General features: G+C 46.5%; 1 protein-coding gene across 1 annotated transcript in view; it reads left to right on the top strand.

Moving 5' to 3' along the window:
- ERI3 (ERI1 exoribonuclease family member 3) overlaps nucleotides 1-24,801 on the top strand; it is a 215,966-nt gene that overhangs the window by 26,936 nt on the left and 164,229 nt on the right. Inside the window, exons 3-5 of the mRNA XM_083157464.1 lie at nucleotides 15,257-15,373; nucleotides 23,427-23,486; nucleotides 24,119-24,210. Of these exons, the coding sequence (XP_083013590.1) occupies nucleotides 15,257-15,373; nucleotides 23,427-23,486; nucleotides 24,119-24,210 (269 nt within the window). The remainder of the gene's footprint in view (nucleotides 1-15,256; nucleotides 15,374-23,426; nucleotides 23,487-24,118; nucleotides 24,211-24,801) is intronic.

The following is a 24,801-nucleotide window of genomic DNA, read 5'->3' as shown; positions in this document are numbered from 1 at the left end:
CTAAGGTTGTTTTTAAGAGACAGCGTGAGGGATATGATATCTCTCTGCAGACAAGGGTTTACAAGATTTATTGGAAAACCCCTGATATCTCTCTGCAGACAAGGGTTTACAAGATTTATTGGAAAACCCCTGACAAAAGGCTTTAGATGCCAAAATAGATGGTTAAGCCTGTATCCCATGCTTGAGGATCATGCAGACCTCTGGGAGAAAGTTCCAGTGGTAGAGGCTTCTGTGGTATACTTGTCAAAAACCAACTGTGCTACCAGTGCAAGCCTTCAAGCAAGCAAGTCCTCTGATTGGCTTCAGTCTGGGTCTCTAAGGCCAGGATTGGTGGGTCAGTGACCTGTGCTCTAGTTGACATACTGTCTTTTGTGTGTTGTTACTAGGCAGAGAAGTATAATGCTGCTGCAGAAATGTGATTCAGGCTGAGCAGAAAGCTCTCAAAATGGCTGCCAGAGTTTCCTCAGTGTTTGGAATGCCAGGAGAGTGCTCTGGCTTATAGCTTGGAAGGCAGATAACAAGTCTAAAAAGGCTTAGAGGCATTTGCTTTTAAAGGAAAGCTGTTATTGGTTTACAACTGGAAGAGATTAATAAGCAGGCCACAGGTGGAAAAAAGCACTTTCCTGCCTACCCCTGCAGCCATAGCAGACATCAAGGTTTTCTGCTTTCAGGCCATCCTTTCGGCCCTCCCCTAGAGGAGGTGCGTCCTTTTGAGGACAGTCTTTTAAGGGATAGTCTCAGTCCTCCAGGGGCAAGGCCCCAAAGTCAAAGTTTGGTTCTTTTTATAAGAAACCATAGGAGAGGAAAAATCCTCCGCATACTGCCAGGGGTTTTGCCCGGCGGTGTTTAAGGAGGGGGGACGTCTGTCACTGTTCAGAGACGCAGGGGCACTGTTAAGACCGGAACGCTTGGGTTAGAAATATAACCCAGGGTTAAAAGATTCCCTTCAAAGTTCTTCCACCGAGAAGGTTCATTCCTACACCACTGCCAAAGGAGGCTCGGCTCCGTACAGCTCTCTTGGGAGCGGCTCATTCTCTTTTAGAGAAGGGTGTGGTAGTCCCGGTCCCCAGAGCGGAGGGAAAAAAGGCTTTTATTTCACTCTGTTTTTGGTGCCCAAACCAGACGGGTCTTTCAGCTGATCCTAAACTTAAAGGCATTAATAGCTTTTTGTGGGTAGACCATTTCAAAATAGAGTCTCTACGGTCTGTGCTGCTAAGCCGGGACCAGGGAGAATTTTTAGCGTCCATGAAGGTCCAGGACGCATACTTGCAGGTTCCTATCCACCCGGAACTATTGGGGTGTGCAATAGGAGACCTTCTCCTGTAATTACAGGCGTTGCCTTTTGGTCTGGCCACAGCGTCAAGGGTATTCACCAAATAATGTCAGAAATGGCGGATGTGCTTCGACTGACGGAAATCATGGTTATTCCATTTTTGGACGACCTGCGGTTTAAAGCGGAGTCAGCAGACAAGTGAAGAGTCACTTGGCAGAAACCATCAGGTTTTGCAGATTCACGGCTGGCTTTTAAATTTACAAAAATCTCAATCGGTGCCGTCACAGAGACTCCAATTCTTGGGGATTGGTCTGGATACCCAGTTGCATTGGGTGTTTCTACCAGAGGCATAGGCCAGGGATCTGGCTGCCTTGGTACAGGAGATCCTAGGGTCTCAGAGCACAGCAGTATGGAGGTGACTCAAACTGCTGGGGAAGATGATGGCGTCTTTCGAGACGTTACAGTTCACCAGGTTCCACTCTAGAGTGTCCCAGCGGACAGGGAACTCTCAGACCATGAGGTCAGAACAAATGGTGTTGTTTTCAGAAACACGATCCTTCCTAAAATGGTGGATGGAGGTGGATTCCCTTCGGGGGAGTCGGTCCCTGCAGTCCTGGAGCTGGGTGGTAGTCACTACCGACGCCAGTCTCAGAGGCTGAGGGGCAGTTGTCGTGGACCTGCGTCTGCAGGGCTTGTGGACTTTAGAGCAGAAAGACTGATACTTTACAGTCTGCCTTACTGATCAACATCTTGGAACTGAGGGCTGTGTGGAAGAGGTTTTCTCTGGCGGGAGAAATTACAAGAGCTCCCTTTTAGGCATTCAGACCGACAACGTCACAGCTGTGGCGTATCTGAATCACCAGGGAAGCACACACAGCAATCTGGCCATGTGGGAGGTGTCCCGAATCTTCTTGTGGGCGGAACAGAATGTTCTAGCATTATCAGCAATCTTCATACCAGGAGTGGAGAATATAGAGGCCGACTTCCTGAGCAGGGAGAAACTGATGGAAGGAAAATGGAGGCTGAATCCACAAGTATTCCACTAGATTACAATAAGGGGGAAACCCCGGATAGGGACCTGAAGGCATACAGGTTCATCCATCAGGTACCCAGGTTGTATGACAGGACGTGGGATCCACTGGCAGAAGCAGTGGATGCCATGACTATCCCCTGGGAGGGGAAGCTTCTTTATGATTTAACGCCAGTTCCAATGCTGGCAAGAGAGTTGAAAACAATACAGGCCCAGACAATTCCAGTAATTTTAGTGGCCCCAGATTGGCCAGGGAGATCCTGGTACTCGAGGCTTCAGAGATTCTCTGTGGACTCGTGGCGTCTACCTCTGAGGTCAGACCTTCTAAAACAAGGACCGTTCAACCAGCTGGATTCAGCTCGATTAATTTTGACGGTCTGGCTGTTGAAAACGCCATTTTGAGGAATATAGGATTCTCAAAGGCGGTGGTTAACGCAATGAGGAAAGCCAGAAAGTCAGTGTCTTCTGTAAATTATTTTGGGGGCCTGGAAGACCTATATTTGGTGGTGTGTAAGACAGAGGTCACGCACATCGAGATTTAAAATGGCTAAATTGTTGGAGTTTTTTACAGGAGGGCCTTTCCTCTGGGTTAGGCCTTCAGTCACTCAGAGTACATATCTCGACCGTGTCAATTTTTCTTTCCAAAGAAGGATTGCGTTAGAACCAGAAGTACAGACCTTCCTGCAGGGGGTTTATCTATTGAAACCTCCCTACAACCAACCAGTAGCGCCAGGGGAATTATCTCTGGTTCTGGAGTACCTTAAAGAGGCGCCTTTTGAGCCGTTAAGGTCGGTTGACTTTAGTTTCCTTTCAGGGAAGCTGGTATTTTTGTTGGCGGTGGCGTCAAGAAAAAAAAAAAAAAAAAATATCGGAGTTGATTGCTTTGTTCTTCAAGTCTTCCTCCCTTATATGTCACGATGATAGGGCTGCCTTTCGGACAGTACCCTTAGATTTTTACCAAAAGTAGTCTCTGCTTTTCATCTAAATCAGGAGATTGTTCTGCCTGTGTTTCAACCCTCAGAGGGTTGTTAGGAAAAGGGACAAATTAAGGAATTTGGAGGTTGTGCGCGTCTTGCGCGTTTATGTGGACAGAGTTAAGAGTGTCAGAAAGACTGATACTTTACTGGTTTGTATGACATACACAAACTTAGTTGGCCTGCTTCTAAGCAGACCATTGCTAGGTGGTTGCGCTCTGTTATTGCGTTTGCATATACTAAAGTTGGTAGGCCTGTACCGGCCAGGATTAATGCGCATACCACCAGGTCGGTTGCCACCTCTTGGGCGGTTCGACATGGGGCAACAGCTGAGCAGGTTTGCAGGGCTGCCACTTGGTCTTCTGTTCATACTTTTGCCAAATTCGATAGGTTCCGTGAGTTCGCGTCGGTGGACGCATCATTCGGGCAAGCAGTGATGAAAACTGCAGACCTGAGCGTACCCACCCAAAAGGACCGGCTCTGGAACGTCCCAATGTGAAGCTGTGTCACCAGGACCATTGAAAGAGAAAAAGGGATTTTTGTAAGAACTTACCGTTCGAATCCCTTTCTCTGATATGGTCCTGGTGACACAGCGATCCCTCCCTTACGCTCAGTAAGTATGCCAGTGTTCATGATGTTTCATGTTATAATTGGTTGAAAAGTTAAATTTAAAATTGTGCATATAATATGTGCAGGTGTTTGTACTGAGTTAATGTATTCCAGTGGCTTTGAAAGATTGAACTGAGGAATCTGGGATGCAGTAGGGGAGGAGCCTACCCTCCAAAAGCTTTAGGATAGGTGCCTGGCTCCTGCGGACCCTCCTACATCCCAATGTGAAGCTGTGTCACCAGGACCATATCAGAGAAAGGGATTCGAACGGTAAGTTCTTACAAAAATCCCTTTATTTTATGTATGATTAACGCAGGGACCTTGGGGTATCCTTTACTGATGGTAATTGCTTCATGAGTATATGGCATAGAGTCGCAGTAAACCTCATTTAATATTTCTCTGAATTAGCTGTGTAACTCTGTCTGTGGTTACATGCTTCGTGGTGTCTAATAGCTGACACATAAACCTGTCTGCCTATAAAGACCTTTGTCTGGCAGAACACTAACATCCCATGTGCATTATCTCATTCTGGTTGGGTGGGAGGTTTCTTTTGTCTATTTAGATGTGATATTTAGTTTTTACCCAGGAATGTCAACCTGTAATTTCATAACCGAGTGCGGCTTTAGAAAATTGAATTGGATAAAGAGATGAGATGAATTGAACCTTCAAAAGGTCCTAACACTTGTCTTTATTAGCCGGACTAACAGAAGACCCTCGTCTCTCTCCCAGGATGGCTTCCTTCCTAATGAAAGTTTAAATGAAAAGTCCCACCGTGTCACAGGTTAAATGGCATTGTGTTGCTGCATGTAAGTGTTGCGGAGGCGCCTGCATCTCTGATGGTGACCACCGACCGGGAGAGCTTTGTTCTATTAGAGATAAATCCTTCCCTGAGACCCCACAGAGCAGATGCATGTATTTTTAATGTTCTGCGCTAATCCCCTGCGGAAGGTTTCGACACCAGAACATTATTTTACAGAGGATTTTTGTAATTGTTAGCGTGCTCTATCTTCTGCCTGGCCTCCCACTTCCTGATGGGGTTTGGTGGCCGTGGTACCGCTTTTCACTGTGTATGCCTGACCGTGGAAATAAATAGCTTTATATTTTATTATGTGCATTCGTTACTGCCCCCTATCTGCTGCACTTACAGGAGAACAACCAGTTTCTTGGGAAAGCAGTTGAGCAGTAGGGAGGGGTCAGCATTACTACCCATAGATCTGGTTCAACCGTCATGAAGGGGCTTATCTGTATGGAGTTTGTTATCTACATATTTGCGTCACTTTATATTTTTCACAATCCGAAAACCACTCTAGTAGGTTTATTCAGTGTTCATTGTAGCACCCAGCAATTGTCACAACCACCTGCAGTTCCGCTTCCTGCCTGGGGTGTCACTCCCTGCCTTGGTGCTTTTCTACTCTGGTGCTTCTAGCACACAGTGTGCTAGAAGCACCAGAACAGAGAGCGACACCCCAGGCGGGAAAGATGAACTGCAGGTGGTTGTAACAACTGCTGGGTGGTAGAATGAATTAATTGGTTGATTGGTTCCTGACAAAAAAATAAAGCTTAGCGTGTTGTGTTTCCATGTAATAGGAAATATAGATAGTAAGCTCCGCTGCAAATATGTCCCATTTTATATGTAATTAAATTTTTCGAATCATGCCCTTGACGCAGCTCCGCATTGTTAAATTCTATTGAAATACAAACATTATGAAGCCAGCACTTCTATGGGGCCCTCCCACCAGAGCTGCCTTAGACATGCCTACGGTTTGCTTATGGTTACAGCTCCGAGGGTATTGACAACCGTAGGCATTTAATTGTAATTCTACAATTAAACTTGAGCACGTCCTCCTATAACGTCCTCCACGTGACTTGCGCCCGTCCTCCTATACCGTACTGTCCATGTCCTCGGAGATCACGCATCTCATCTCTTCATTGAGAGCAAGAAAACACATAACTCACATCCACTCTTTACACAGGGATAATTGGAGCAGAAAAATACCATCAATCTCTCCGACAATAAATCAAACAAAATCATATTAGTCCATTAAAAGACAGTTCCATAACATTTAAACCCAAACTCTACTGTTGATTTTCATTAGTCTCTTCCATTTCTCAACCTTTCCACTGTGATTTTACAAAACTAAATAAAAGCTGAATCTCTTGACCCCTCTCTTGTGCGGGAGATGCAGCCGGCGAGATGTACACATGGCGCTCGTAGCCGGCGTAGATGTGCGCGGATAAATTACCTTCCCATTAACCTGGCATTAAACATACACAGCAGGCCGCATACGTCTCAATTTACCATTGCCTGGAAACGGACGGACCATATATCTCGGGTAAAACTGTTCCACCCGTCTCGCCGATAATGTGAGATCTGTATTTACTAATGGGGTCTTTGTACAGCGCAGTTAATCGCAGCTGACGGGTCTGGCTGGAGCACCTCGCTGTGAAGACGGATAGGATACATTATACATTGATATGTCTGCTTATCTGCGCCATACATTTGCATCGCCCCCCCCCCTCCTCCTCCTCAGTGCACAGCGTGAAGGTTCCACATTGAAAACAGCTTATTTTTATATTGCGTTTCTTTTATGTTAATTGTCTAGTAACAAATGAACATAGTTTTTAGCATGTGGAGAGCATGAAGCCGTGCGTGTGTCTATGGGCGCTGCCATATTGCTGCCTCCTCGGAGGAGGAAAGGAAAATGTGCAGGGTGAACACTCTATTTAAAATGTATATACCACAGGGCCTGACCAGTACTCCTAAGGATCGGCCTATGCATTGAGTACAAGCTTGTGGCATCACTACGGAGTCTGGGTAGTTAGCATCTGCAGTGTTTTCCTAGAGTACGGTGCATTGTTATTTAAAGAATTCAGTACAAAGGGCCTGTTTCCTAGAAGTACACAAAAGCAAATGTCGCTGCCATCTGGATTTGTATTGAGACTCCTACCTGGCAGCTTTGTATATCCCAGCGACTCCATACAACGATCAGTCGGTTATAGTAGTTCTAAGCAGCTGGCCACAGGAAAATAAAGGCCTATACACACTAGACCCATCGGCTGCGGACGATATTATTAATATCGGCCGCAGGTCCTGATATTGTGCATAGAGACTGAATGATATCAGTAAACGATAAGTGACTTCACCCGGACCCGCTGAACATGCATGTATACCGACCATACCTAGTGCAGACCACACTAGCAGCAGTATACCGACCGTACCCAGTGCAGACCACTCTACTCTAGCAGCAGTATACCGACCACACTAGCTGCACTATACCGACCATACCCAGTGCAGACCACTCTACTCTAGCAGCAGGATACCGACCATACCCAGTGCAGACCACTCTACTCTAGCAGCAGTATACCGACCATACCCAGTGCAGACCACTCTAGCAGCAGTATACCGGCCATACCCAGTGCAGACCACTCTAGCAGCAGTATACCGGCCATACCCAGTGCAGACCACTCTAGCAGCAGGATACCGACCATACCCAGTGCAGACCACTCTACTCTAGCAGCAGTATACCGACCATACCCAGTGCAGACCACTCTAGCAGCAGTATACCGGCCATACCCAGTGCAGACCACTCTAGCAGCAGTATACCGGCCATACCCAGTGCAGACCACTCTAGCAGCAGTATACCGGCCATACCCAGTGCAGACCAATCTAGCGGCAGTATACCGACCGTACCCAGTGCAGACCACTCTAGCAGCAGTATACCGGCCATACCCAGTGCAGACCACTCTACTCTAGCAGCAGTATACCAACCACACCCAGTGCAGACCACACTAGCGGCACTATACCGACCATACCCAGTACAGACCACTCTACTCTAGCGGCAGTATACTGACCATACCCAGTGCAGACCACTCTAGCGGCACTATACCGACCGTACCCAGTGCAGACCACTCTAGCAGCAGTATACCGGCCATACCCAGTGCAGACCACTCTAGCGGCAGTATACCGGCCATACCCAGTGCAGACCACTCTACTCTAGCAGCAGTATACCAACCATACCCAGTGCAGACCACTCTAGCAGCAGTATACTGACCATACCCAGTGCAGACCACTCTAGCAGCAGTATACCGACCATACCCAGTGCAGACCACTCTAGCAGCAGTATACCGGCCATACCCAGTGCAGACCACTCTACTCTAGCAGCAGTATACCGACCACACCCAGTGCAGACCACACTAGCGGCACTATACCGACCATACCCAGTACAGACCACTCTACTCTAGCGGCAGTATACTGACCATACCCAGTGCAGACCACTCTAGCGGCACTATACCGACCGTACCCAGTGCAGACCACTCTAGCAGCAGTATACCGGCCATACCCAGTGCAGACCACTCTAGCGGCAGTATACCGACCATACCCAGTGCAGACCACTCTAGCGGCAGTGTACCGACCATACCCAGTGCAGACCACTCTAGCAGCAGTATACCAACCATACCCAGTGCAGACCACTCTAGCGGCAGTATACCGACCATACCCAGTGCAGACCACTCTACTCTAGCAGCAGTATACCGACCACACCCAGTGCAGACCACACTAGCGGCACTATACCGACCATACCCAGTACAGACCACTCTACTCTAGCGGCAGTATACTGACCATACCCAGTGCAGACCACTCTAGCGGCACTATACCGACCGTACCCAGTGCAGACCACTCTAGCAGCAGTATACCGGCCATACCCAGTGCAGACCACTCTAGCGGCAGTATACCGACCATACCCAGTGCAGACCACTCTAGCGGCAGTGTACCGACCATACCCAGTGCAGACCACTCTAGCAGCAGTATACCAACCATACCCAGTGCAGACCACTCTAGCGGCAGTATACCGACCATACCCAGTGCAGACCACTCTAGTGGCAGTGTACCGACCATACCCAGTGCAGACCACTCTAGCGGCAGTCTACCAACCATACCCAGTGCAGACCACTCTAGCGGCAGTATACCGACCATACCCAGTGCAGACCACTCTAGCGGCAGTATACCGGCCATACCCAGTGCAGACCACTCTAGCGGCAGTATACCAACCAGACCCAGTGCAGACCACTCTAGCGGCAGTATACTGACCATACCCAGTGCAGACCACTCTAGCGGCAGTATACCGACCATACCCAGTGCAGATCACTCTAGCGGCAGTATACCGACCATACCCAGTGCAGACCACTCTAGCGGCAGTATACCGACCATACCCAGTGCAGACCACTCTAGCGGCAGTATACCGACCATACCCAGTGCAGACCACTCTAGCGGCAGTATACCGACCATACCAGTGCAGACCACTCTAGCGGCAGTATACCAACCAGACCCAGTGCAGACCACTCTAGCGGCAGTATACTGACCATACCCAGTGCAGACCACTCTAGCGGCAGTATACCGACCATACCCAGTGCAGACCACTCTAGCGGCAGTGTACCGACCATACCCAGTGCAGACCACTCTAGCGGCAGTCTACCAACCATACCCAGTGCAGACCACTCTAGCGGCAGTATACCGACCATACCCAGTGCATACCACTCTAGCGGCAGTATACCGACCATACCCAGTGCAGACCACTCTAGCGGCAGTATACCAACCAGACCCAGTTTATAACTTTGTAACATGTATATAATATGAATTAACACCAGCAGTAATTTTCCACCATTTCTGTATTTATTCCAGCTGCAACTTTTGTGCCATCCCTTTACGTAACCCTCTTCCATACAGTCCGTCTTAATCGATGCCACCGAAGGGTTAAAACATTCCTAATGGCAATTTCGGTTAAAAAAAAATGTGCGAATTTGCTCATAAAAGTGTCAGCGAGTAAAAATGTTGCTTTTGGCTGCTTTGATTAAATTTTGCTAACTGTTTTTGAATATTAAAGAGCCGTCGTTATCAGTTGTTTTGCTAATGCAGCAGCCCCATTTACATAACCCCGGACCCTGGCATAGAAATATATAGGGAGCGGAGCCTCATTGCTATGCGTCTTTATTAGGGAGAACTGACCAATTCATCTTCTGGAGGCACAGAACAAATTGTCATTCTTCCTTTAGAATGTGCAATCGCCGGAAACACAGGGACATAAAAAACTGGGATTAACAACCAAAAGTAATGATTATGCTTTTATCTCCTTTGGTTTCTTGCTGTTTGTTTTATCTCCCTGCTATTTGTTACATGTATATTGTTATCATTGTGAGCGATCGGCTTTTTATTTATTAGCGGTATCCGCTTGCTAACTGGCTGCAAAATAAAACGAGTCGTACAATATTAAATGAGGCCTCGTTTATATATGTAGATAAGTTTTATTTACATCTAGTAGTTTATATGGCTCTCCATGGGGACAGCGCACAGAGGCTGGAAATAATAAGTTTATGTAGATATTAATGACATGCTCGGTGCATCTAGATGTTTTCTGCCACTGCACATCCGCTCATTAATTCCCTTCTCTTTTGCCTTTGTGAAATCATAGAAAGTTTATTGTTTGGATCTGTAGATTGCGTTACCTCGTCCTCTACTCGGCGGCTCCCGGGCGGCTGGACAACATCCAATACACTGTATGCGGTTCTTTTGCATACGATTTCATGGCTGCAGGATCCCACAAATATTCATGGTAGCCATGACGATCCGTGACTCCGATCTGGTGAGCACAGGAACGCACCTGGGATCGGAGTCAGAGGAACATCACATGGTGATGTGACACTTTACTTTCGATCGCAGATCGGAATCGGATGAAAAGTGGCCATATTGCACTAGTGGATGGGGGACCTGAAGTCTTTCTGGTCATTCTGGGGGATTGGTATTGTTTTGAGGCCACAATTTTGAGGGTACTGATAAAGTTAGAGGCCCATCGACTCTCGTGTGCATGTGCCTTGGTGCAATTTTTCTGTCTGAGTATTACCTCTTATGTGAATGATGAAGAGTCTGTGAGTGTACTTATGTGGTGTATCCGCAACACTTCCATAACTATGCTTATTCGTGTAATTTCTGCTAATAATGAAAACAATTCCATAGCTTTTTTGTTATTCTGGGATTAAAAAAAAAAAAATCTCAATCCCGGGTGTTCCTGGGATTGAATTATTCAAAGACATATGGAAAAAACACACACACATACACACAGGCTCCCACAGGGAATGAAACAAATGCACACATTCGCCCCAACTCGAATTGAATCATGCATGCATCTGCCCCCTCAGGAAATTAAACGCACACGCATCCGTCCCCACAGGAAAGGAAACACGCGCATCCATCCCCACAGGAATAGAAACACACACGCATCCGTCCCCACAGGAAAGGAAACACGCGCATCCATCCCCACAGGAAAGGAAACACACACGCATCCGTCCCCACAGGAAAGGAAACACACGCATCCGTCCCCACAGGAAAGGAAACACACACGCATCCATCCCCACAGGAATAGAAACACACACGCATCCGTCCCCACAGGAAAGGAAACACACACGCATTCGTCCCTACAGGAAAGGAAACACACACGCATCCATCCCCACAGGAATAGAAACACACACGCATCCATCCCCACAGGAATAGAAACACACACGCATCCATCCCCACAGGAATAGAAACACACACGCATCCGTCCCCACAGGAAAGGAAACACACACGCATTCGTCCCTACAGGAAAGGAAACACACACGCATCCATCACCACAGGAATAGAAACACACACGCATCCATCCCCACAGGAATAGAAACACACACGCATCCATCCCCACAGGAATAGAAACACACACGCATCCATCCCCACAGGAAAGGAAACACACGCGCATCCATCCCTACAGGAAAGGAAACACACGCGCATCCGTCCCTACAGGAAAGGAAACACATGCGCATTCGTCCCCACAGGAATAGAAACACACACGTATCCATCCCCACAGGAATAGAAACACACACGCATCCATCCCCACAGGAATAGAAACACACACGCATCCATCCCCACAGGAAAGGAAACACACGCGCATCCGTCCCTACAGGAAAGGAAACACACGCGCATTCGTCCCTACAGGAAAAGAAACACACGCATCCGTCCCCACAGGAAAGGAAACACACGCATCCGTCCCCACAGGAAAAGAAACACACGCATCCGTCCCCACAGGAAAGGAAACACACACGCATCCGTCCCCACAGGAAAGGAAACACACACGCATCCATCCAGACAGGAAAGGAAACACACATGTATCCATCCCCACAGGAAAGGAAACACTCGCATTTTCTAGGGGCAGATGCGTGCGTTTCCTTTCCTGTGGGGAAGGAGGTGTGTGTGTTTCCTTTCCTGTGGGGAAGGCCACAGGAAAGGAAACACACACCTCCACCCCACAGGAAAGGATTCACACACACTCCATCCCCACAAGAAAGGAAACGCACGCATCTTCCCCTTAGAAAATGAAACACACGCGCATCCCCCCCACAGGAATTTAAACACACATTTATAACCACATCCCCCAATGATGACTGACCTGTCACCTGACCTCACCTGCTGTTGGTTTCTCACTGCAGAAAAACTAACTTGTGGTTGCAGCTATCAGTGTGGTTTCAGGTAGTGTGTTTGCACTATGTTTGCTTTTCTTGTATGTGTACTCTCCACATGGATCTATCACTCTTCCTATAATCCCATGTTCCCCCAATATCACTCTGTGTCCCCATATTTCCGCAACACTCTTCGGTTGTCTTGATCTCTAGAATTATAATATTTAGTGGTCACGTCCCCTGTTCTTATCCCTTAGCCCAGGGGTGGCCAACCAGTCATAGACAAAGAGCCAAAAAATATGCTTTGGGACGACGAAGAGCCAACATCATGCGCATATGTACATATATACATCGCCAACCTCATACATACATTTATACACCGCCATTCACATACATACATACATACATACCATTTATACACCGCCACCCTCATACATACATACATTTAGACACCGCCACCTTTATACATACATACATACATACATTTATACATCGCCACCCTCATACATACATACCATTTATACACCGCCACCCTCATACATACATACATACATACATCACCACCCTCATACATGCATACCATTTATACACCGCCACCCACATACATACATTTATACACCGCCACCCTCATACATACATACATACATGCATTTATACACCGCCACCCTCATACATACATACATACATACATACATACATACATACATTTATATATACACCGCCACCCTGATACATACATACCATTTATACACGCCACCCTAATACATGCATACCATTTATAAACCACCACCCACATACATACATGCATGCATACATACATACATACATTTATACACTGCCACCCTCAAAAAAGTGTGTTTGTGTGTGGGGTGGGGGTTAACACTATAGAAGCCAATGGGGTTCACATTGCTATTCTCCCCCACCCACCCAGTACTAGCAGTCAGGTCTCATGTGCCCTGATGCCGGCTTCCATGTTCCGCAGCAGTGGGGATGGACCATGTTAGAGCGAAAGAGGTGGGGCAAGAGAGATGACACAAAGAGGGAGTAAAAGGCAGGTAGATAGAGAGAGGTGTGGGGGAAGAGGGGTGAGGGGAGGAGTGCGAATCTAAGTAAGGCAAGGCAAAGGGAGAGAGCATGGGTTAGAAAATGGTTGTCCCACCCCCCCAGATCTCCTGGACTACTGTACGTCTCCTTCTCACCTGCGGCTATGTAATCAATGTCAGGTCTTCTCTATGCCCCGGCGCCGGCTCCCGCGCAGTAGCTGGCCTCCTCTGCTTCAGCAGCAGCTGGACTTCCCTGCAGCAGCAGCTGGCTCTCACAATGGTTGCTGTTCCCTCAGCCCTGGAACCTCCATCGGCTGGTCTCCTCGGCCCCATCGCTGGCTCCCGCAGCATTATCTCCTATGCGCCGACGTCTTCTCATCGGCGTGGGTAAGGGGGCGGGGGGCAAGATGATGGATGTCCATCATATATTAGGAGGGGGGAGGGGGCTTTCTCCGCGGCTGGACCTGCTATGCAGCCGCTCACTGTGTGGGGAGACGCGGGCTGCCTGATCACTGCTGACCACAGTGATCGGGAAGAACTTTAGCGCTGCGACGGGGGGTGATTGAAGGAGCCTCAGCTCCTTAAGCAAAGAGCCGCATGCGGCTCGAGAGCCGCGGGTTGGCCACCCCTGCCTTAGCCCTTTCACATTGCATAAATAACCTAGGTCGGACCCTGATTTTGCAATCTGAAAGGTGTATTATTAGCTGGATGTGTCCAACTTTAATGCAAGTCCCTCCTGAAAAGTTTTCTTATGCAGCCATGCACAGTTATATTCGTCTATCACTGAGTTTTTGTTTAATGTACTTTGAAATGGAACTCCAGTCCTGCACACAGTACATTGGATGAGGTCTGACAGATAGTAGAATTATTGACTGGTTATGAATGCCTGATGGATAACCTTTTTGACCAATGGATTTATGACTGCATCTGAACTAAATGCTAATGCAGGCTGGTGTAGAATTCCTAAATGTTGTAATTTTAAATCCATTGGTCAGAGCTGCCAATCGCCAACGGCTTTGGAACCCCTTTACCAATCGTTCTCAAACTGGGTGCTGTGGCAAACTGATGTTCCTTGCAGGGGTGGCCTGGCTTGGTGGTCCAGGACCAATTCAGATTTTTCATGGCCGATGCTTGTGAATCCCGTCCTTCACCGCATAACTGAAACTAAAGGGGCCCATACACGGTCCATTTAACGGATCCGTTTGGGACTTACCGTATATACTCGAGTATAAGTCGACCCGAATATAAGCCGAGGCACCTAATTTTACAACAAAAAACTGGGAAAACGTATTGACTCAAGTGGGGACCCTCACTCGAGTATAAGCCGAGGGGGGCTTTTTCAGCATAAAAAATGTTCTGAAAAAGTAGGCTTATACTCGAGTATATATGGTAATTAGCACACATCGTATCGTATCGGATCCCTAGTGCATGCAGTGTGCATGCACTGTGATCCGATGCGATGTGTACCTAGTACAAAAAGTATGTGCAGCACATACTTTTTGTACCGTACGATGAGATGCGCGGGAGCGCGCATCTCATAGTACAAAACGGACGGTCCGGGAACGGACCGTGTATGGGAGCCTTAAGAATGACCTGTAAACAAAGTTGACTTAATTTTATGTTTTTCTGTGCAATTCTCAATAAGAAACCTTTGCCTGAGGGTGCCGCGATTCAAAAAAGTTTGGGAACCACTGACCTATTCTGTAGTAAATACATTTTTGACTACAGTACATACATCATTATAGTAGAACTGTTGCTTGTACAGATGTTTCCTTTGTCTCCACCATATTTCATTCCACGCATATAAATATGTTCTGTAATAAATACATTTTATTTTGTTTCTTACTCCTAGGAAATTATTGAATTTCCCATCCTGAAGTTAAATGGCAGAACAATGGAGATCGAGTCGACGTTTCATACATATGTGCAGCCTGTGGTGCACCCACAGCTCACCCCATTTTGCACGGAGGTAAGCAGTCCGGGAACTGGTAGATGAGAGGTGGGAGTGACGGGGATGCATACGTGTAATTTGGCCAGTTAGGTGCGTTAGTCTGGCCTGACCTTGAAGTTTATGAACGCAAATCTTCTCAACATTATTCCAATTTGTGGGATCAATTCAGCATAGACCCCCTGTGCTTATGTAACAATGGAACAGATGTATTAAGCCTGATAAAGTGGAAGATTATAATGGCTACCATGGCAACTACAGTCACGTGGCACATGATGCACTAAGGCTTTTAACACTCTCCTGAGCTCTGTCTTGTCCTCCCCGACAATCCCTCCTAACCCAACATATGACCTCCTGTTTTGCAGTCACCCCTCAGAGAGGTCTTTGAAATAGAGATAATTTGTAGGAAAGCTAAAAAACATCCGGATGCTTTAAAGATGCTGAACCTATTTGTATAATAAATATGTATCTTCTATATGTGTGTATTGCTTTAAAAGTGTCAACAACAGATTATAAATACAATTAGATCTGTTCTTAATAGTCGATATTTGTACACTGTTTTGTGTCATATGCTATCTAGTTTTGTACACTAAACACAATGTTATGTCAGAAGGTCAGTTCAGTCAGGGGGTATTTGTTGGGATTAACCACCTGTATGATAAGGTCAGTCCTATTGTAGTAACCTATGTTCCAGTGTCAGGAAATAAGAGACGTATCCATATGCTTCACTATAAATCAATTCACCCGAAGCAGAAGAATCGTTGTTAGTTTCTGCTACAATTAAAGCTTTGGAGACGAAATACAAGGGAGAACCTTTGTAGACATAAAACAAGGTGTAATATTTCTGAGGAGCGTAATACATGTACTATGCTTAGCTGTATACCACTAGACAGCTTGGTGATGCTTTAGAATAATTAGATGAAGAAACCCTTTATTTTGTTGCTTTTGATTTTATAGCCTTTAAAGTCTGTTTTTGTTGTTTGGTCTCATTATGCGATTTTCTGTGTCTCGGTCAATGTGGCGAAAGGGAATGTGTCGTTGGTTGAGATCATTTCTATTCAGGAAAGAGAACGCTGCTATTTGCATATCTTTTTTATATCAAACACAGTATTTTTCCACCTTAAGCTTGGGGAGAGAGAGAGAACCAACCAATCAGCTCACAACTGTCACTTTTCAAACACAGTGGTCTAATCACTAAACTTCAGAGAGAGATAAAGAGTACGGAGATAAAGTACCAGCCAATCAGCTCCTGAATGTAGTTTTTTGGCAAACAGGGTGTGTAAAATGACAGTTAGGAGCTGCTTGGCTGCTACTTTGGGGTAGATCCTATTAAATTAGATAAATTCGCCAGTACGAAACATCTTGGCAGCGGCCGCATTTTGTGGAAGCTGGAATTCGCACAAAGATGCTCCCTGCCCCACAGGGCCATGAACAATTTTGTTTGAATTCGGGCCGAAACCAACCCATGATAATAACAATTGGGTGCCGTTGGCAGCGTTTAAACTTTGTGACAACGGCATCTTGCATCCTTTGCATTTAATAGTATCCACCCCTCACGGGGTATCAATTAGCGCCAGTTTGTGTGCTACAAGTGTGGGGTGGGGGAATCGGGGTCAAAAAAGGCAATATCTTCCAACAGAGTTTTTAAAAACCATGAGACCAGGGAAATGCCAGATTAAAAATAGGGTACTTATGTAGTTTCACGGCGCCACGCTACGCTACGTTGTCAGCATAGGGCAACTGTAGCCCAGCATAGTCAGCATAGTGTCCCCACGGCAGCCCTGTGTAGTCAGTGTAGTGTCCTCGTTAGGCAGTGTAGTCACCTGTGAGCTGCAGCTCTGTCCCCTAGTGAGCGCCTCTCACACAGCGCCGGTAACCGCCAGATCCCCTGCACTGGTGGACGCCGGCGGAGAGGCGATCATGCGGGCGCCAGCGGAGAGGAACTCCATCTGCCTGGGATGCACGAGCATATCTCATACGCAAGTGCATCTCAGTAATTCATGCGGCAGGGTACAGCAACCCTGCCCATGTCCACTTCAGGGAGACAGTCAGGGTTAGGGGTTTGGTAGTACATGCACAAAGGGGGGGGGGGGGGATGGCACAAGTGCGTCTCATGCACAGTAAAGGATGCATTTGCCAGTGCTCTATGTTACATGGAAAAAAGGGGGTATACCCTCTCTAGGACAGCTATACGGGCGATACCCTCAGGCTCCTTTTTTTTTTTTTTTAAAGCAGCAGCTACAAAGATGGGGGTTGTCGGTCCCCTGTGAAAAGCTTGTACTAAAAAAGAAAAGTACAAGGCTCCATGTTACATACTGGCAAATGCCTCCATTTCAAACCTCCACTATCCACGGCAGCCCGAAGCGTGGCGAGCGCACGCGTTACGCGCCCTCCCTACCTGTTCATACCCCCACTATCCACGTCGGCATGGAGTTGATTCTTTAAAGTGTGGCCTCAACTCCACGCCGACACGGATAGTGGGGGTATGAACAGGTCGGGAGGATGTGTACCGCGTCCACTCGCCACGCTTCAGGCTGACGTGGATAGTGGGGGTGTTTCAGGAACACATTTACACCTATCATGTCAGGCAGGTTAAAAATGATCAATGGTTCCCACACAATGTAATAAGTGCTGACACAACACTGACTGACTACGCTAACTGTGTAAGCTCCGGTTAGGCGCAAACTTACACACAGTTGCTGACTACGCTTACTACGCTGGCTGCGGATACATGATGCTGATGCTGACAGGGACACTACGCTGACTAAGTTGCGCCGTGAAACTACACAAGTACCAAAAATAGTTAATTCTCGGGTGGGTGTCGCCAGATCTGACTATAGACCAAGGGTTTTATAACCTTCTAAGCGCTAAAGGAAGATGCTGCTTCATCATCATTATGTGTCGCTAAGGAGGGCAAATGCACAGACAGGTATAGTTTAAATTTGTCAAGTAAACTGGGCCAAACTTTCTTGTGGTCATTGGAAAAGGTGGGGTTGGAAGAAGAGGCTATACCCGCGATTGCTGTCTTTATTCTCTTTTCTGAATGCCATGTCGATACAAAGCCAAGCTGGTGTTCCGTCAAAAGAGCAGGGAGAGTAGGCTCGCCAAAAGTTTGCCCGCTCATAGCCCCATTTATAAAATCAAGACGTACTATCCTGGAATGGAGAAAAACTGTCAAGAAGTTGTCTAGCCCAATGGTTCCCAACCCTGGTCCTCAAGTGCCCCCAACAGTGCACGTTTTCCAGGTCTCCACTTAGAATCACAAGTGAAGTAATTCGCTTTACCTGAGGATTTTTCTAAATATGTGTCTGAATAATGAGTGCATCTGTGCACCTGCCGGGTGTTTTGGGAAAACGTGGACTTTTGGGGGTACTTGAAGACCAGGGTTGGGAACCACTGGTCTAGCCTGATAGAGTTCCTCAGTCTGATTAGGCACATAAGGATTACATCTACCATACACCGGAATAACTTTCCTTAAACCTTCCATACCATATGCTCCCATACATTTCCATATTTTCATTCCAACCAGCCAACTAGGCCCCTTATTCTAGTTCACTCTTAGAGGCAAATTCCTTCTCAGATGGACAAAACCATGTGCACTGCAGGGGGGCAGATGCAACAGGTGCAGATAGAATTAGATTTGGGTGAGTTATTTTGTTTCTGTGAAGGGAAAATACTGACTGCTTTATTTTTACACTGCAATATAGATCTCACTGTGAAGAAAAACCCCACCCAAATCTAACTCTCTCTGCACATTTTACATCTGCCCCCCTGCAGTGCACATGGTTTTGTCCATCTAAGAAGGAATTTGTCAGAGTGAACCAAAATAACCCCCTAGGTGTAAAGTATAAAGTTGGTCTTTGTGTGGCCAGCTTTTGAGGCATTCAGACAAAGGGGTCGATCTTATTAACCCCGAAGGGCACTCGAAGTTGCCGTTCGAGTGCCGTTTTAACGCTGAAAACTGCACCCGAATTAAACCTATCACGCACCCTTTACAGGGCCAAATTAGCTGAATATTGCTCACACCCCTATGGAGGTGTGAGCACTTTTCAGCGAATTCAACCCACCTTAAAGTGCGCCCAGTGTCGTGTTGATTCGCAACTCACAAATCATCCGCACCCTTCGGGGGTCAATAGGATGGACTCCAAAGGGTGTCTTAGTTTAGTCCTATATTCCTTAATGGAATTAGAAATATATAATATAGCCACATAGAACCACCTTCGATGCCTCCTAAAATAATATTGGAGTGTCCCAGATTCAAGCCACTTATGCCTAAAGGGGCATACACATGGAGCGATTTTGTGCTATTTTCTAAGCAATCTGACTAGATTGCTTAGAAAGTAAGCACAGATCTCTCCATGTGTATGCCCCTGCTGGCATTAATTATATCTTGCTAACTAAGTCAGTGCATGCAGTCAAAATCTAGTAAAATGCTTAGGAAGTGACTGCAAATCTCTCTGTGTGTACAGAATGAGAGATACTGATCACAATCTCTCATTCTGAACCCACTGCCCGGACTTTTTTTTTGCTTAAGCAAAATTGCTTAGCAGAAATCATTGCATGAGTTATGTGGTCCACATGGGAGATCTGGACACAGGGAATCGCCTACCCTAAATAGCTTAGCACACATCTCTATGTGTGTACGCCCCTTTAGGTATCGCTGAAAATCCTCAGAGCGATGCAGGTGGGCAGGCAGCATCTAAGATCAGGACTCAGGACCGGGCAAACACAGCTGAACAGAACTCATGGTGTGAGATTAAAATGACTTGTGTATGTCAGAGTCAAGTGTTTCTTACCAGTTTGTCAGAAAAGAGCAGGAAAGAACATTGTGGACCTCCGAATACAATGTACCCCTAGGATGACGTCATTTCTGTGGTCCACTCGCCCCTGAGTGACTTTCAGTCGGAAGATGGGACAATCCCTGTAAGATTGTGTAATGGGCCAGGACAAGGTCGATACCCTGATTTAAAGGCAGGTCGTTTTAATGCAGCGGCTGATCGGGGGAATGTCACAAAGTCGTAACTTTCTCACTATAGATATCTTTGATCTCAGCAGTTAAATGGTTGATCCGTGTGGAGGGCGCTGCCTCACTCTGCACCTGATTCCAGATTGTCAGCTTACGGCATTAGGCCCGGCTTACGGGCTGATCCCTTGCTCTCCACACTACGGCCCTGATTGCTATAAGTGGCAGAAAGGGGCTTTGCCACAACACCTGCCCTTGTGAGGCTGAGATTTATCGCTTCCATTGTCACAAAGAACGGCAGTGCACCGCTATCAGATGGAGCAGCCGAGGGGAGCGTTTAGCCGGCACTGCCATTCTCTGCAGAGAAAACGTCACCGCAAATCCCACTAGTAACCTGCTGCTGGGTGCACGATCCTACGTGTGTGCCTGAATATTGGCTTACTGGTCAAAAATCAGGTCTATAATAAAACAAATCTGAGAGTTTATAGATATCAGGCCCAGCTCTTTTTTTTTTTATGTCTCCTACCCCCCCCCCCCCCCGAATTAACATCGGAAGCCCGTGTTTAGCAATCTAACCCAGACTAATCTATAAGGCTGTCATTCTGTTGGCAGTAGAAGGGTTATAACCAATTACAGGTGGTTATTGGGCCAGTTCACAGCAGATTAAATGGAGTTTGCAGCAATGTTCCCTCTAATTTTATGAAGCCTGTGTGTGGCAAAAGATTTTGGCTGTGCAACTTTGTAAGGAAATTTTAAATTTTGTGCGTCACTTACATATAACTGGAAAATGATGTTCAGCATTTGTGTTAACGTTACTTCAAAATGATATTAAACATTTAAACATTCAAAACACAGCACACAATGTAGTTATTGGGTGAAACACACATTAATTGAGTCCACAACTGCAAAAAGGGACCACTGCTGCTTCGTGCGCTCTGTTGTAATGTCTGTGCACACCCTCGTCGAGTTGTGTGCGTGCGCACGTGCGCACAGCTTAGAGGGAACACTGGTTTGCAGCAACATTTACCATTCAGTGACTGACCTCATTCTCTCTCCTCCGGGTGCTCAGAGGTCAGTGATTTTGTGGATTCCCCTCCATTGATGGACCGGTAACTTCTTCAGAACAGTTGAACTTGTGTTCTGTGTAGGATTGTGCCTCTTCCTAGCAGTGTGTAACACAGACCTGTATTAGAAATAACACAAATATAATGCTGGACATTTCCATGTTGAGTCCAGATGAATTTACATGTTGGCAAAATATTTCTTTATGCTGAATATGATTTTCTTGTAAATAGCAGCGAATGGTTACATGGATTACAGGGTTTTTCTTTTGCATATGGGAGCTCTCAGATTACAGATATGTATAATATGGAATCCAACACCATGAATGCAGAATCTCTGTGCAGTGCAGTGTACTGTATGTGATCCTTTGACATGCAATCAGGAATGTGCAGTTAGCCCTGACTGATGTGTTATCCCATCCATGTATAATAGTTTAGTATTTCCTGTAGTGTTATACTGAGGACAAACTTTGTAAAACTCTCTGACTGGAATTCACTCCCGATGCTGGGTCAGTCCAATTAGGGCTGATCATCGTTGCCTTTGCCATCGATAGTGTATAACTATGCAATGGATGACCATCGATGTTTTTACATATTGATGGTCATCCGTTTTCTCCATCATATCTGCCCCACTGATGTCAAAAGTATTCGACATCAGCCATAAACCATCGATTTTTTTTTTCTAATCATTGATGTCGATGGCCATCAAGACCAAGAAGATGTGAAGGGTGCACGTTGCAGCAGCGTTTTAATGCTGGCAATTGCACCAAATCTCGCACCCCCTGCATAAAGCAGCTTGTGCTACACTAATTCATGGGTGTGAGAAACTCGCACCTAATTGGATTGTCCCTATGAGTTTTATTTTTTTTTGGGGGGGGGGGGGGGGGGCGGAGTTTAATTTAGTAAATTATTTTATTTACTGCACAGCGCGTTATTTGTCCATTCACATCAGTCCCTGTCCCAGTTTTATCTTATTCTTTTTCCCTGCCACCTGTACCCACACAAACACGGGGAGATTATACAAACTCCCCAACACAGTTACTACTACTACTAACCCATCCACCCTGTGTATTCATACCTCCCAACTGTCACGATTACAGCGGGACAGTCCCGATTTTCGGGTCCTGTCCCGCTGTCCCACCCGCGGCAGGCATTGTCCCGCTGCGGGGGGTGGCAGTTGGGAGACCCCCCAATCTAATAGAATAGACGCTGTGCGCATGCACACAGCGTCTATTCTCGTATGAAAATGAGGTAGTGGCTAATTAGCATAAGCCACACCCTCATTTGCATACACCCGCCCCCTTTTCTGGCCTGCGCGAGTGTCCCTATTTCCCCAACACAGAAGTTGGGAGGTATGGTGTATTGTGTGTTTGTATATGTGCTCACTGTATAGACTTCTCATTTATAATACACTGAAAGGTCTCACATGTGTCTGAATTGTATAGTGTCCGGGTTTTAGGGTGCGGGGTTGTGTAATTACCACCTGTAACCCAGACAAGTGCTGATGTTTCCATGGCAGACCTTTTTAAGTTCCACATCGTAATGATTTAATGAACTGCAAAGGAAAATCCTAGAGCGTCCTCTCTCGTTTTAATTAACATTTTCTCTCTGAAAGGTATTTATTACCGTTCCTCGTTAATCATTAGTAGAAAATAAGTTTGCCTTTAAGTCTGAGTTCTGGTATTCATTACAATTAATTAAACTCATATTGTGAGTTAATAAACGGTCTCATAGATAGAATGAGGTTATAATGAAAGCGCCGTGTGAAAATGAACTTAATATGTATTTTAAGTCTTGTTTCAAAGCAATATGTGAGCTGCTTAAATTAGACTGACGCATTCAAGGGAGACTTCCCAATACAAATCCAGTTGCTCTCAGAGAGACGTAAGGACCTTCAGGACCACCTAGCCTGCCTTTTTTTTTTTTGGGGGGGGGGGGGGAGACGACGACGACGAACGACACGTATAATAGCACCTTCCCTCGGATTGATGCTGAACAAAGCACTTTTTATTGTCCTTTTTAATGATTCTCAACCTTTTCCTTCTCGCAGCTGACGGGCATCATCCAGGAAATGGTAGACGGGCAGCCGACTCTAAGTCAAGTTCTGGAGGTGAGTTCCACGTCTGTCCTAGAAGCGCAGGGTGGGAGGGGTTGGTTTACTAGTCTGAGCCACAATAGAGCAAATTGGGGCTCATCTCCCACATTTCGTGCACCGTTCCGTGATCTCTCTGCGGCACCTGCGAGGCTGCCGTGTTGCAGGTTCTGTGTGAAACGAGGCCGCGTGTTTTAATTGCGTGTCAAATGCCGTGAAGGGGTTACACAATGTGGCCGGAGAATGTCACACAGGGAACAGAGGACATGTCCCTGCTGTGTCACCTTGATGAAAGTTAGAACCTTACTATGAATGAATAACCTATAAGCAAAAGTAAAATGATCAATGATTCCCGCTGGTCACAGGCTGATCATAATCACAGCAAGTTATGATAACATCCTCTGTTTATTGCTGGAGGATTTGGAAGAGTATTGTGACCTTCTAGCTTGTCCCCCTCCTGGACTCCCACCTCCTCTACCAAACAAGCTCTGATGCTTGTTAATAACGGAGAGAGTAGAGAATGGGACGGATAAGATCACAATTTTCTCCCTCTTCTGATTACATTGTCTTATCTGTGTAGGAACTGGTGTCTCTTCTAAAGCCAAAAGCGGCACCTGACATTTCCTTTGTGTCTCCGTCCTGTCTTTCAGAGAGTTGACGAGTGGATGGCCAAGGAAGGCCTCTTAGACCCCAGTGTCAAGTCGATCTTTGTCACTTGCGGAGACTGGGACTTGAAACTTATGTGAGTATAATATGTGGGATACCCTGTATCTGGAGGGCATCATTTTATCTAAGCAAGATTATCATTAGAATGAGTGGTTTCTAGGCATCCCCTTATAGATGAATGGACTGTCTGGACTGAGGGCCTTTGTAGCCCATTTTATAATCTTTTTGTATGGGGATTTGTTTTATAGTCCTTTCACCCTCATGGGCATCTGGTCACATGGTCTAGAGTGACCATGCCAACGTTCATAGAGGTGAAACAAGTTTGTCTATTACTCCAAATGTCAACACATTCACTGAGGATAATGTTGGTTAGGGATCTGCCGGGGGGTGGGGTTTTGGGCTGTAAAGGGGGAGGAGTTACGGTTACTCTTAGGGATAGGAACCGAATGCTTGCTGGAACCCTCCTCATCATTCGCCTGGGACAGAACTGCACGTCACATGACTTCTGGGACCGCTGCAGCTGCCGGGACCATCAGTGCTCAACATTCTGTAGTGCCGACATGTCATCCATGTAGACATGATGAATGTCAACATGGGAACTGATGGCCGAATACACCACCCCCACCTTCTCGAGCTACCCATTTACCATATGTAGGTTCCCATCAGC

The sequence above is a fragment of the Crinia signifera genome, chromosome 8 (genome assembly GCF_055691185.1).
Source record: "Crinia signifera chromosome 8, ASM5569118v1, whole genome shotgun sequence".
Classification (NCBI taxonomy): Eukaryota; Metazoa; Chordata; class Amphibia; order Anura; family Myobatrachidae; genus Crinia; species Crinia signifera.
This window is presented reverse-complemented; position numbering and strand designations above follow the sequence as displayed.